This window comes from Eptesicus fuscus, chromosome 9 (assembly GCF_027574615.1).
Source record: "Eptesicus fuscus isolate TK198812 chromosome 9, DD_ASM_mEF_20220401, whole genome shotgun sequence".
NCBI classification, from domain to species: Eukaryota; Metazoa; Chordata; class Mammalia; order Chiroptera; family Vespertilionidae; genus Eptesicus; species Eptesicus fuscus.
Window position 1 is genome coordinate 6,713,557 of NC_072481.1, and position 13,849 is coordinate 6,727,405.

The window sequence follows — 13,849 nt, forward strand, 5'->3', positions numbered from 1 at the left end:
TTGCCCATTTTATTTTTTAAAAAATTAATTTTTATTGATTTCAGAGAGGAAGGGAAAGGGAGAGGGAGATGGAAACATCAATGATGAGAGAGAATCATTGATCGGATGCCTCCTGCACGCCCCCTACCGGGGATCGAGCCCGCAGCCTAGGCATGTGCCCTGACTGGAAATCGAACCATGACCTCCTGGTTCATAGGTCGACACTCAACCACTGATCCATGTCGGCCGGGTGCTCTATTTTAAAATTGGGACATTGATTTATTTTTAATACCAGTTTAGTGGTCTCCGGGGTCGTGGGCTGGGAGGGGACTGCCTCGGGACCCTGCCTGCCCAGGGAAGGCCGCAGCAGCCCTCTCTCGCGTGCAGACTGTCCCTGGCGGGTCCTGGGGTTCCCTTCCCTCGCCCTCCCTCTGTCCTCCGTGACCCTCCTCTGTGTCCTTTAGACGGCCTTGTGGAGAAGAAGCCATGTTCGCGGAACTCCCCCCGCATCTGTGAATGCCGGGCCGGCATGTACTGTAGCACGTCAGCCTCCAATTCCTGTGCCCGCTGCTCCCCCCACTCCGTCTGCCCCCCAGGGATGATTGTCAAGTTCCCCGGTAAGTACCCCACCCCCAGCCCAGGCCTGAGATCTGTGCCCACACCGCACCAGCCCTGCCGACCTCACCTCCCACGGCCTCCCTGGGGGGCAGATCACAGCTCCTTTTGCAGTGATGCCATCAGTGCGCCAGGCGCCAGGGCCCCTGTGTCCCTCCCCCTCTCCCGTGTCCCAGGCTCAGAGAGACCCTGGGGGCCCCAGGCACAGGCCTGGCTGGAAGAGGTCTTGGGATGGTTTGAGGCTCGGGGCAAAGTTTCTCTGAGGCAAGAAAGAAACCTGAAGTCTCTGTCCTGGGAGATTCCTGGGAGTCAGAGGAGCAAGAGACTGGGCACCAGGCTCAAGACTGAGAAACTGGCTTTCTTTTCCAACTTGCTGTGTGACCTCAGGCAACTTCCTTGTCTTCTCTGGGCTTCTGGTTTTCTGACAAGGAGGGCCAGGTGGCCAGAGAGGAAATAAGGGCCACAGGTCCTGGGTGGGCGGCACGGAGAGGGCCTGTCAGAAGGGAGGCCCGGGGAGCGGGTGGGTGTTGGACCACAGCCCAGAAGAGGTGCCACTGCCACAGGGGATCAGAGGGAGCCATGTCTTCTGGGGATGGGAGTGCCCGTGACCTGGTCCTTCTCCACCGGCCCATCCCACCTCCTCTCCTCCACCCTCCTCCCTTCCCTCCCTGTCCTCCCAGCCAGCCCAGCCACCATTCCCACAGGTTTTCCCTCCCAATTCTCTCTCCTGCCCCCACCCCAATTTCTCCCCCTGGCAGGCAGCCACAACCTCCCTTGCAAAACCACATCGTATTTTGTGTGTGTCTCCTTCACATGCCTGTCTAAGAATAATAAAATATATTTTCATGTAGGTATATTTAATATAAAATAAATATTTACTTATATTAAAAACATATTTTAAACATATTTTTATTGATTTCTGAGAGGAAGGGGGAGGGGGAGAGAGAGAGAAACATCAATGATGAGAGAGAGTCATTGATTGCCTGCCTCCTGCACGCCCCCCACTGGGGATCCTGACCAGGAGTTGAGCCACTGAGCCCCGCGGGCCGGGCTAGGGGACTCTTGTCTGGAAGCCTGTGTACGTGGGCACTTCCGGTTGCTGGTTTGTTGGGCTCCAAGCCTGAGCTACGTGAAGCAAAGAGAAGGCCAGGGGACGCTCCTCCGGCCCCACGGCCCCGGGCCCGTCTGCCGTCCCCTTGCCCGTTCAGTCATTCAGGGCCTCGTGGGAGGAGGCAGGGAAAGCGCACCCACTCCGCAGGGTCTCGCGCATGCGGTTTACACCAGGACCCCCCCGTGGTGCGGCCCCCTCCTTCCTCCAGCCCAGCGTTCAGCACCAGCCCTCGCTATCTGGGCCCCACCTGGTCTGTCTCCTTTCAGTTCCGGGGACGGGAAGGACTTTCCCCTTCTACCAGGCCTTTGCATATGCTGTTCCCATAGTCTAGGACACCCTTCCCACCCCATTCACTTAGTTCACTCCTACTCAGCCTTGAGCTGGGCCACACAAAACACTCTGCTAAGGGACCCGCAGAAGCCCGCCACCACAAGCAGGGACAGGACGGTGGGGTGGAAAGCGCTCCGGACTGAGCATCAGATGCCGGGGATTTCATAGAGCTCTGCGTCTGTGGGGTGTGTTCCCAACGCTCTCTGGGCCTCAGTGTCCCCATCTGTCAAATGCCTGGAGTTCAGTTGTTCCAACTAGGGCGTGTGGACCAGTGGTTTTCCTGTGATTGCCACATGGTGGCGCCAGAGCCCTCTCTTTGATGCCCCTAGACCCACCCTGCCTGAGGCGATACCAGCGGCTGGCCACATGTGGTCACTGAGCACCTGTGATGTGTCCAGGGGCACTGAGATATGCTATCAGCATGGAATGTGCACGGATTTCAAATACTTAGTATAACAGAATGTAAAACATCTCATAATTATTATTTTTAAAAAATATTTTTACTGCCCTAACTGGTTTGGCTCAGTGGCTAAAGCGTCGGTCTGCGGACTGAAGGGTCCCAGGTTCGATTCCGGTCAAGGGCATGTACCTTGGTTGCGGGCACATCCCCAGTAGGGGGTGTGCAGGAGGCAGCTGATGGATGTTTCTCTCCCATCAATGTTTCTAACTCTCTATCCCTCTCCCTTCCTCTCTGTAAAAAATCAATAAAATATATTAAAAAAATATTTTTACTGATTTCAGAGAGGAAGGGAGAGGGAGAGAGAGACAGAAACATCAATGATGAGAGAGAATCATTGATTGGCTGCCTCCTGCACGCCCCCCCACGGGGGACCGAGCTCGAAACCCCGGGCATGTGCCCTTGGCTGGAATCGAACCCGGGACCCTTCAGTCTGAGGCTGACGCTCTATCCACTGAACCAAACCAGCTAGGGTTCATAATTATTTTTTATGTTGATTACCTGCTGACACGATATTTTAGATCCATTGAGTTAAATAAATATATTTAAATTAATTTCACATGTTTCTTTTTACTTTTTAAAAAATATATTTTTTTATTGATTTCAGAGAGGAAGGGAGAGGGGGAGAGAGATAGAAACATCCGTGATGAGAGGGAATCATTGATCGGCTGCCTCCTGCGTGCCCCACAATGGGGATTGAGCCTGCAACCCAGGCATGTGCCCTTGACTGAAATCAAACCCAGGACCCTTCAGTCCTCAGGCCGACGCTCTATCCACTGAGCCAAACCAGCTAGGGCTCTTTTTACTTTTTAAAAATATTTTTTAGCCCCAGTTGGTTTGGCTCAGTGGATAAGAGTGTTAGTCTGCGGACTGAAGGGTCCCAGGTTCGATTCCAGCCAAAGGCACATGCTTAGGTTGTGGGCTCGATCCCTAGTAGGGGGCGAGCAGGAGGCAGCCGATCAACAATTCTCTCTCATCATTGATGTTTCTATCTCTTTATCCTCTCCCTTCCTCACTGAAATCAAATCAATAAAAATATATTTAAAAAATATTTTTAAAATTGATTTTTAGAGAGAGAGAGGAAGGGAGAGGGAGAGAGTGATAGAAACATCGATTGCTTGCCCCCTTCCAGGGATCGAGCCTGCAACCGGGGCGTGTGCCCTGACTGGGAATTGAACCAGCAACCTTTTGGTACATGGGACGATGCCCAAGCAACTGAGCCACCCTGGCCAGGGCTGTACTGTTTTAATGTGGCTACTAGAAGATTTAAATGACCTGTGTGATCTCATCCTATGTCTATGGGACAGTGCGGCTTTGGGAGGGCTCAGCCTTTGGCTGCCGAACCCTGGCTAACTTCTAGGTCCCCCTGTGGGCTCTCCCGTGGGGCAACATCTCTCCACCTGTAGAACGGAAAGTAGTTTCTGGGTCAGGTTCAGCTCTCGCTAAGCCCCAGCTAAGAGCTTGCACAGGCTCCCGTTCCTGAAGTTCACAAAATCCCACGAGGCGGACTGCATCAGCTCCGTCGTGCAGTGAGGAAACTGAGGTCCAGGTGGCAGGCACATCGCCCAGGACCACCGAGCAGAGAACATGGCGCGAGGGTTTGAAGGTCACTCCCAGGTCCTTTCTCGGCGACGGGACAGGGGTCCAGAGGAGGAAAGGGACATGGTATTCACTGGGCACTTGCTGTGTGTCCCGCCGTGTGATAGGCACACGGGTGAACGCTCTGTCCTGACAGCAGCCTGGGAAGACCGTGTTATTATTATAATCCTTTGCCTTGTCTGGCGCGGCTACGACACGATAGAGGTGACAAGCACACCCAGGCCCACTTGATGGCAAGCGCTGTGAGTTTTCCTCTCCACTCGGCTTCCACCCAGTTAGTCTTCAGGATTCTTTGGGTTGCAAAATCTTAAATTTGTGGCTCATGTAACTAAAAAGTCTGGGGACAGCTCTGGGTAGCTTCAGGCATGGCTGGATCCAGGCGCCCTGACTTTTCCTACCTCTCAGCTCTATCCCCTATGCTTAGGTGTCTGTAAGATGCCTCCCAGCAGCTCCAGGCTTGCTTCCTACCCAACCCCAGTGGAGAGACAGCTCCTTCGTCCTACATTTCCAACGGCCAAAAACAAAACCTTGACATTGCATCTCAGACAGGCGTGGCTTAGGTCATGTGCCCATCCCTGAGCCAGTCCATCTTGGCCAGGGGAAGGGAAGAAATGGAATAATTTGACTGGTCCATCCTGGCCCCATGGCTACTCCTGGAAGGGAGGGGAAGGGGGAGGGGAGGAAATCAGCCCTAAAAACAGATACGGAGGTTGGGGAGAGTGGTTTCCCGGGGAAATCAGGCTGTTTACCCCCAGGGGGAACGGAGGCCGGGCAGGTGCGAACACCAGGTGGCCACTGCGTTTGCCAGGTGCCCATCCGGGACCCACTCTGGTTTGCGGTGGTAAGAGTCTATTCTTGGAGTCTTCGGACTCCTCCCTACCAAGTCTGAAGGCATTGTGTCCCCTGCAGGCACAGCGCAGAGGGACACCGTCTGTGAGGCCCCCTCCCCGGGGGCCAGCCCTGACTGCGGCGCCGGCCGGGAGGACTGCAGGGCGCCCGCCAGGTGACTCCGGCCCTTCCCATCCAGCTGGCCTCAGTGTGGGGCTGTCTCCCCCACAGGATGCCTGGACCACAGCTGGGCGGGGGGAGGGGGTAGGGGGGCAGAGGGGTTCCGCACGGGGTGCCTGGGCTCTAGCGCATAGCAGTGAGCGTGGAGAGAGGCCATCCCTGCAAGTCATTTGAGGCCCTACTGTGTGCCCTGCCTGCCCCGATTGCACAGGAGGCCCAGAAGGCGTAGAAAACACATCCCTGGCTCCCTGACAGGGGGCCTGCCAGAGACTGTGGGCAGGAGGTCTGGGGCCCCCTGCTCCATAGAAACGGCTCTCCCCGAGCACAGGCCTCCCCTGCCCCGTCAGCAGAATCGTCCGTCCCATCTCTGGCTTTTCCCCCAGCGGCACCACCCCCCGGGCCAAGCCCACCCTGACCTCAGCCAGCTCCGAAGCCAGGACCCCACTTCTTGAAGGGGACACTCCCCTCACCCCCGAAGCGGATTCCAAAATGATGAGGGCTCCCAGCTCTCTCTCCTCCGTGGGGAAGCCCCGTCTGGATCCAGGTAATTTCTCCAGAGGCACTGAGGCTGTTTCCCATGGCAACGCTGCCTGGTTGGCGGGCGGGCTGTGCGTGGTGGTCCGGGCAGGCAGGCCCTGAGCGGTGGTCTTTCCCAGTGTGGGGCGGAGAGGCTGGAGGCACTGAGAGCCAGCGTAGACAGTGGGGGCACCCACGCATTTAACAGCAGTTTGGGGTGCCTCCCGAGTGCCGGACTCTCGGGGCGCTGCTGCTGCTTGCAACAGAGCAGGTGAGCCTCAGCAGGTGTCGGTTTGATGCCCTCCTGGTTCCCATGGCGACGGGTTGGGGCCCCCAGCTCTCCCCTGCTTATTACTTAATAGCCTCTCATTGTAGAGGTAGCCTCCCTGCTTATTTAGATAGATATTTGGGTTGTTTCTGCTTTGGGGCTATAATGAATAATGAAAAATCTTAGTGTGAACCTATTTGTTCATTTCTCTTGTTGCTTTTTTTAAAAAAAATTCACGTGTAGGACTTCTTATAATTCTGGGTTGTGACCTACAGTTGTGCTCCAATATGTCCTCCCACCCTGTGGCTTGCCTTCTCATTCTCTTTACGGAGGCTTTTCCTGAAGAGATGTTCTTAATTTTAATGCAGTCGGGTCGATCCATCTTTTCCGTTGTGGCGAGTGCTTCCTATGTTCTGCCTTGTAAGACTTTCCCTCCTCTGAGCTCTCAGAGACAGCCTGCATTTATTGTCGTCCGGGATCCCTATTGCTTCGCCTTCCACGTTTAGCTCTGCCCTCTACCCTGGTTTGTGTGTATGGCGTGAGGCAGCGGTCATGTTAAAAGTGTCCAAGTGGCTATCCAGTTGAACCAACACATCTCATCTAATAAAAGAGTAATATGCAAATTGACGGTCACTCCAACACACAAGATGGCTGCCCCCATGTGATCAAAGATGGCTGCCCCCATGTGGACATAAGATGGCCGCCACAAGATGGCCAGCAGGGGAGGGCAGTTGGGAGGGACCAGGCCTGCAAGGGAGGGCAGTTGGGGGTGATCAAGCCTGCAGGGGAGGGCAGTTAGGGGTGACCAGGCCGGCAGAGGAGGGATGTTGGGGGTGAATGGGCCTGCAGGGAAGGGCAGTTGGGGGGGGGGGGACCCAGGCCTGCAGGGGAGGGCATTGGGGGGGGGACCAGGCCTGAAGGGGAGGGCATTTAGGGGGTGATCAGGCTGGCAGGCAGAAGTGGTTAGGGCAGTGGTCGGCAAACACATTAGTCAACAGAGCCAAATATCAACAGTACAATGATTGAAATTTCTTTTGAGAGCCAAATTTTTTTAAACTTAAACTTCTTCTAATGCCACATCTTCAAAATAGACGCGCCCAGGCCGTGGTATTTTGTAAAAGAGCCACACTCAAGGGGCCAAAGAGCTGCATGTAGCTCGCGAGCTGCAGTTTGCCGACCATGGGGTTAGGAGCAGGCAGGAAGGCAGGCAGGCGAGCAGTTGGGAGCCAGCAGTCCTGGATCGGGCCTAAACGGGCAGTTGGACATTCCTCGAGGGGTCCCAGATTGGAGAGGGTGCAGGCTGGGCTGAGGGACACACACCCCCGTGCATGAATTTTGTGCACCGGGCCTCTAGTTTACCAAATAAATGGTCCTTCTCCCACAGTTTTGCAGGCCAGCTTTGCTGTACGTCCAAAGCCCATGTCTGTGTGGTTGTGACTCTGGACTTTGTCTCCTGTTCCACGAGTCTTCTTGTCTGTTGTGTGAACACCACACTGTCTTAATTCCTGTAGTTTTTCGGTCAGTCTTCATGGATGGATGAGCAACTTCTTCAGCTCAGTTCTTCTAGTATTGGCTATTCCAGTAATTTGCATTTCCACGTACATTTTTAAAGTTCGTTTTTGATGTTTTTTAAGTTGATTTCAGAGAGAGGAAGGGAGAGTCAGAAACATCAATGATGAGAGAGAATCATCGATCAACTGCCTCCTGCATACCCCCTACTGGGGATCGAGCCCGCAGCCCCAGCATGTGCCCTGACCAGGAATTGAACTGAGACCTCCTGGTTCGTGGGTCAATGCTCAACCACTGCACAACACTGGCTGGGCTCCACATACATTTTAGAATAAGCTTTTCAAATTCCACAGAATGTCCTATTGAGGTTCTGATGAGGGTTGCCTTGAAGCTGAAGATCAGTTTAGAGAGAATCCACTGTTGCAGTGTTGAGTACACGGCATAGCCCTGTATTTATTTAGGCCTTCTTTAAATTCTCCTGGTAATGCTTTATTATTTTTTCTATGTAGAGATGTTCACATGTTTTTGTTAGAGTTCTAGGTATTTCATATTTCTGATGATGATTCTACGGTATCTTTTTCAATACGTCATGTTTCAATTATTTTTGAACCGTGTGAAATTGCCAATATTTGACTGGCTGACCTATCAAAACAGCATTTTCATATGGGTTCAACCCACATATACAGACACTTGATTGACTCAGATATCATAACATTGTATCCAACTACCTTGCTCATTCACTTATCAGTTCTAATAATGCATCTGCAGATTCTTTGGGATTATCTGTGTACTCAGATGGCTATCTTCCTTTCTAAAAATTGTCACTTTTATTTCTTTTTCTTCCCTTATTGCATTGCCTAGGACCCCTGTACTCTGCTTGAATAGAGGTTGTGAGAGTAGAGCTCCTTGTCTCATTGCTGATCTCAAAGGGAAAGTGGCTGTCGAAGTTTTGAGGAGTGAGCTTGGAGCAAGGGCCCTGGCATAGTGGAAATGGTGGATCGTTGAGGGGCGGGGGGCAGGACCAAAGGTATAGGGGGGCTCAGAGCTCATCTCCTGTGTGGCCTTAGACACAGTCCTTCCCTTTCTGAGCCTCATGACCCGCTCTGGGGATGGATCGGACATGTGTGGGGGTTTGGAGCTGGCCACATAGCTGAGGGGGGCTTTAGTGATTGTGGGGAGGTGAGGCCTCTGCCAGGATGGCCTGACCCGGACTGTCTCTGCTTCCGTCCCCAGGGCTGTCCCCGCAGCACCTGTGCCCTCTGGGGTCCGCCGACTGCAGGAAGCAGTGTGACCGGGACTACTACCTGGACAGGGACGGCCGCTGCACAGCCTGCGTGAGCTGCTCAGGAGGTAGGGGCCCGTCTTTCCACCAGGGGCGCCTTCCAGGGCCTGGGCGTGGGGGTCTTGCAGGAGAGACCGAGAAGTTGGGGGTGGGGAGCTCTGAGTTTTGTCTTGGGCAGGGCCTGGTTCAGCTCTCCGGTGTTCTGAGCTGACAGCTTCTAGTGACTCCCACTCATGGTTGTGAGTTTTGATGGCAGCGACCCCTTTTCAGAGACCTTCCATGCACGCACTCTCTCCTGCAAGGGGACCTTTGTCAATCGCCTCCCTGTTCCAAACTTGTCTCATTACTTTCATAACTATCATATGGTGCACAGGTTGCGATTGTCCCCATTTTACAGAAGAGGAAACCGAGGCTTTGGGAAGTCAAGGGACCTCAAAGGCCATTGTGGCAGGGATGGAGTCTGAACGTAGGGTGTGTGCCCCAGGTTCTGGGCTCTGGTCCCCGCACTGCGCTGTCTCTTGGAGCAGACACTTAGGGGGTGGCCGCTGGGTGCACAGCCTCGTAGCAGCACCAACCACCCTGTGCCGTCCAGGAGGGCCCCACGGGGCAGGGAAGTGGCCCAGGACTCAGGCCTCTTTGGTTGTTGGCATCCCGGCTCATCACAAAGGCCATCACAGGAATGAGCGATTCTGTCTCCTTGTCTGGGATTTCTTTCATGCACGACCCCAACCAGAGTCGAGGGAGACCCTACAGGAAAGAGCAGTCTGTCACGGGGTGGGGTCACTGTTCCAGGAAAGGCAGCGTGGCAGATTTTCTCAAAACTTAGTACGAAAGTCGAGCCACTCATTGTCCTCATGGATTCTGGGGGTCAGAGTTCAGACAGGACATTGGGGGACCGCTGGTCTCTGCTCCACGATTCTGGAGTCTCAGCTGGAAAACTCGGAGGCTGGAGGCTGGAAGCACCTGGACACTTACTCGTTGCATTCCTGGGGGCCGATGCCGGTCGCCATGTGGGGCCTCGGGGCCTCTCCGCATCGGCCTGTGTGGCTCACTCTGGGCTTTCTCACGGCCTGGTGGCTGGATCCCAGGAATGGGGACAGGGAGGACTGGAGAAGCCACATCGCTTCCTATGACCGTGCCTTGGAATCACGCGGCGTGACTTCCACCACCTTCTCCCTGTTGAGGTGGTCACAGACCCCACGTGAGTCCAGGGAGGGGGAGCATCGAGCCTCTTGGTGTGTGAGTGCCCGAGCCCTGGAAGAGCAGACGGGCCCGGATGGTTGCTCTGGCCATCGTCAGGTGGAGAAACAAGAGGCGGCTCTGACCCAAGAACTCCTTTAACTCGTCATGGCAGCCTGAGGGGCAGCAAGGGGCTAAGAGCACAGGTTCTGGAGCCCAAGTGCCAGGGTTCAGATCTTGGCTCTACCACTTGGTAGCTTAGCAACTCCAGCAAGCTTCCGAACCCCCCTGTGCCTCAGTTTCCTTGTAACTATTTTCTCTTTTCCGCGTCCAGCGAGGCTAGAGAGCGGGTCCAGTTCCTGAGTAGAGGCGGCTGGGGACTGAGAAATAAAAGAAAGAGACAAGACACAGAGATAGAAAGAAAAGCTGGGGCCGGGTGGACCGCTGCCCTCTTCTGACGGAGAGACAGTGACCCAGAGCCAATGCAGCATGTTTATTTTATACCCCCAAATACCAGGAAGTTTCACCAAAAGGTCAAGGCAGAAGGAGATTATTTGCATTCTTGAGTAGGCCCTGAGCATTCCTGGCGCTAGGCTGGATTTAGATATCAAAACCTGCTTCCCCACACCATGGGCTGAAATGAAGGTCAAGCTGACAACACCCTTGCCCTTTTGGCAAGGCGTGTTCCCAGGGTGTGGCTTTGCTGACGCCACTGGGTTCAGCTGACAATAATTAAATGCCCATGTGCCTTCCCAGGAGGCCCTCTACCTCTCCCCCGTTTTTCATTTTTAAATGGGCATACTAATAGTGCTATCTCAGAGAGTTGTGGGATGAAATAGAACAAACTGAATTAATCAGGTAGAGTGTTAAGACTACTGCCTCGCACACACACACACGATTATATCAATAGCCATAGTGGTGATCATAGCTGCCATCATCCCAAGTCATCTCGCTCATGGCCGAGCCCACTCTTGCCCTTTGCACCACCTCCCCCAGCGCCCGCTCTCTCCGGAGGTGCTACCCTCGCCTTTATCATGTGAGGCCTCTAAGTAACGGCCCCGAAGAAGGGTTCTTACTGAGCAAGTCACGTTGGTCTCATCTGAGGCAGCCACTCTATTTTCACATAAACAGAGCATGCAAAACATCTCCAAACGTATGTAAGTGCATGATTATACCTTTTCTTTTAGAAAAGCTCTAACCTTTCATTTTTTTTTTGTTTTTTGGGAAAAAAATCTTATCATTGACAATTTCAAACCTGTTCAGAAGTAGAGGGGACCAGGAATGAGATGGACGGTCACCAGTTTCAAAGCATTGGGGTCAGTCTTGGTGCATCTATCCTCATGCCCAGTCACCCTGCCCTCTGGGTGCCTTTAACAGCTTTATTGGGATACTAGAGGCCTGATGCACAGAATTCGTGCAAGGGGCTCAGCCTTCTCAGCCCTGGCCAAGAGGGAGAGGGAGAGGGAGAGGGAGAGAGAGAGAGAGAGGGAGAGGGACGGGAGAGGGAGAGGGAGAGGGAGAAAGGGAGAAAGGGAGAGAGAGAAAGGGAGAGGGGGAGGGGGAGGAGGAGAGGGATGGGGAGAGGGAGCAGGAGAGGGAGAGGGGGAGGGGGAGAGGGAGGGGGAGAGGGAGAGTTCGTTCTGGAAGGTCGTTCTGGAAGGTGGTTCTGCTGTCTGGTCTAATTAGCATATTAGCTCTTTATTATATAGGATAGTTGATGTCTAATAAAACACACGTGTTTAAAGTATGCAATTTGGTACATTTTGACATATGTATGCACCTGTGAAACCACCACCACAGTGAAGGTAATAAACTACCCATTGCCCCCCAAGCTTCCTCATGCCCCTCATCTTCCCTCCCCCACCCAACCCCCACCCACGCCCAGGCAGTCCTTCTGCTTTCTCTTACGGAATAAGCTGCACTTTCTAGCACTTTCTGTCAGCGGGAGCATGTAGGATATGCTCCTTTCTCGTGTGTCTTCTTTTGCTCAGCGTCATTGTTTTGAGCGGGCCAAAGACCAGCCCGATGGGAAAGTCAGGTGAATAATTGCTCCTGGGCGAATCCACCCCAACCCTTCGGGTCCCCTGCACCCGCTGCCCTTGCCGTCCCCCATCCTCCCTTTCTCTGTGCCCCTCAGATTACCTCGTGGAGAAGACACCTTGCACGTGGAACTCCTCCCGCGTCTGTGAATGTCGACCTGGCATGATCTGTGGCACATCAGCCATCAACTCCTGTGCCCGCTGCATCGCCCGCCCTGTCGCCCCACCCAAGGTGGCCACCGCACGCCAGGGTAAGCAGCGCACCCCTGACCGGGGGGCTGAGGTCTGTGCCCAGCAGCCGGCGGCCGTCTCTCTCCCACCCCCACGGGGCAAAGGGCCTTCAACCCCAGCTCTGAACTAGGTCAGGTCGGGGCTTTGTTTTTTCTTTGAATAATTAGATCCTGTGAGTGGCATGAAATCCACATTGGTTATTTTGGTAAGAATTTCTGATGATGATTTAAAAAAAAAATTATTCTCCTTCCTGAAATTGTTGGGCTGGTAAAATCTTCACTTATTGGCAAGGCCATTTTACTGACTCAAGATAGACAAATGGAAAGAGGCCTCCCAGGCAAGCCGGGGACGCTGGCCAGATTGCAGAAGAGTCGGAACTCGGACTGAAGAGAAACCAAAGCTGGCTCAGCAGCAGCGGAGAGGTTCCAACACATCCCTCGAAAGCAGAGAAGAGAGGAAAGGAGGGTGACAAGCGGAACCCAGGGGAGGGAAGCTCACCCCAGAATTCACTCAGGAGGGCGGGGGGATGGCGAGAGGTGACTTGCTCATCAGACCCCCCCCCAGGGAGGCCCTGGGCTCAGAGCAGGCAAACAAATCGAATGATGGGAGTGAAATGGAGAATTGCTAAGTGTAACTTCATCTATAAAATAAAATAAAATAAAATAAAATAAAATAAAATAAAAAAATAAAATAAAATAATAAATAAAATAAAATAAAATAAAATAAAATAAAATAAAATAAAATAAAATAATAAATAAATAAAATAAAATAAAATAAATAAAATAAAATAAAATAAAATAAATCTATACCAATGGTGACCATGGACACGGAGCAGTCTGAGCAGGTGGTGCCTGGGATTTTATCTCCTGGTGAAACGATCCGCTTTTTGGCGAAAGACCCTGAAGGGCTCGCCGAGCGGTGCTGCCGCTCCGGGGGCCCCCCTCGCCGTGTGTTTGGGAGCACGCCCCGCGTACGGGCTGTCTCTGCTCTGTCACTGAGGGAGGACGCCAGCCCACGTGCCTCACCCGCTGGCCGGGGGGCCAGGCAGACCGCCGGCTCTGGGAAGAGACCCATCGGGAAAGGACACACTGACACCGCAGCACAGGAACCGCCCCAGCTCCTGGAATGTCCGGGCGCCTTTGTAAGTAACACGAGCGAGCTGTGCAGACGTCCAGGCCTCAGGGAAAACCAGAGAATAACGAGAGACACGACCAGGAGAGCTTCCTACAGCTGACGCAACGGTGAACCCAGGAATAGCCGGGAACTTAACAGATTCAAGCGGCTCTAGCTGGTTTGGCTCAGTGGATAGAGCATCGGCCTGCAGACTGAAGGGTCCTGGGTTCGATTCTGGTCAAAGGCACATGCCCGGGGTTGCGGGCTTGATCCCCAGTGTGGGGCTTGCAGGAGGCAGCCGATCAATGGTTCTCTCTCATCAGTGATGTTTCTATCTCTCTCCCTCTCCCTTCCTCTCTGAAATCAATAAAAAAATATATATATTAAAAAAAAAAAAAGATTTGAAGGTGTCCACAGAAAATTTCAGGAAGCTGTTACACCCACACAGTGGACAGAATGCTGTGGAAAAGGAACAGCAAAAGAACAGCGGGCAAGAGGGGGCTTCTAGAAGGTGTGCTTGTTACCCCTCGATTGCCTCTCAGCTCCCAGTTCACCCTTCAGGGCCTGCTCTGCTGTCGAGGATTGGACGCTGACTCTTGAAGCATTTCTCCTT

At 53.4% G+C, this 13,849-nt stretch overlaps 1 protein-coding gene across 1 annotated transcript in view; it reads left to right on the forward strand.

Annotated features, from left to right (window-relative positions):
- The first annotated feature begins 493 nt into the window (after window positions 1–493).
- The window catches only part of TNFRSF8 (TNF receptor superfamily member 8), a 33,528-nt gene continuing 20,172 nt past the window's right edge, over window positions 494–13,849 (forward strand). Inside the window, exons 1-5 of the mRNA XM_054721020.1 lie at window positions 494–596; window positions 5,001–5,094; window positions 5,483–5,643; window positions 8,626–8,742; window positions 11,991–12,143. Coding sequence (XP_054576995.1) covers window positions 509–596; window positions 5,001–5,094; window positions 5,483–5,643; window positions 8,626–8,742; window positions 11,991–12,143 — 613 coding nt within the window. The 5' untranslated portion in view covers window positions 494–508. The remainder of the gene's footprint in view (window positions 597–5,000; window positions 5,095–5,482; window positions 5,644–8,625; window positions 8,743–11,990; window positions 12,144–13,849) is intronic.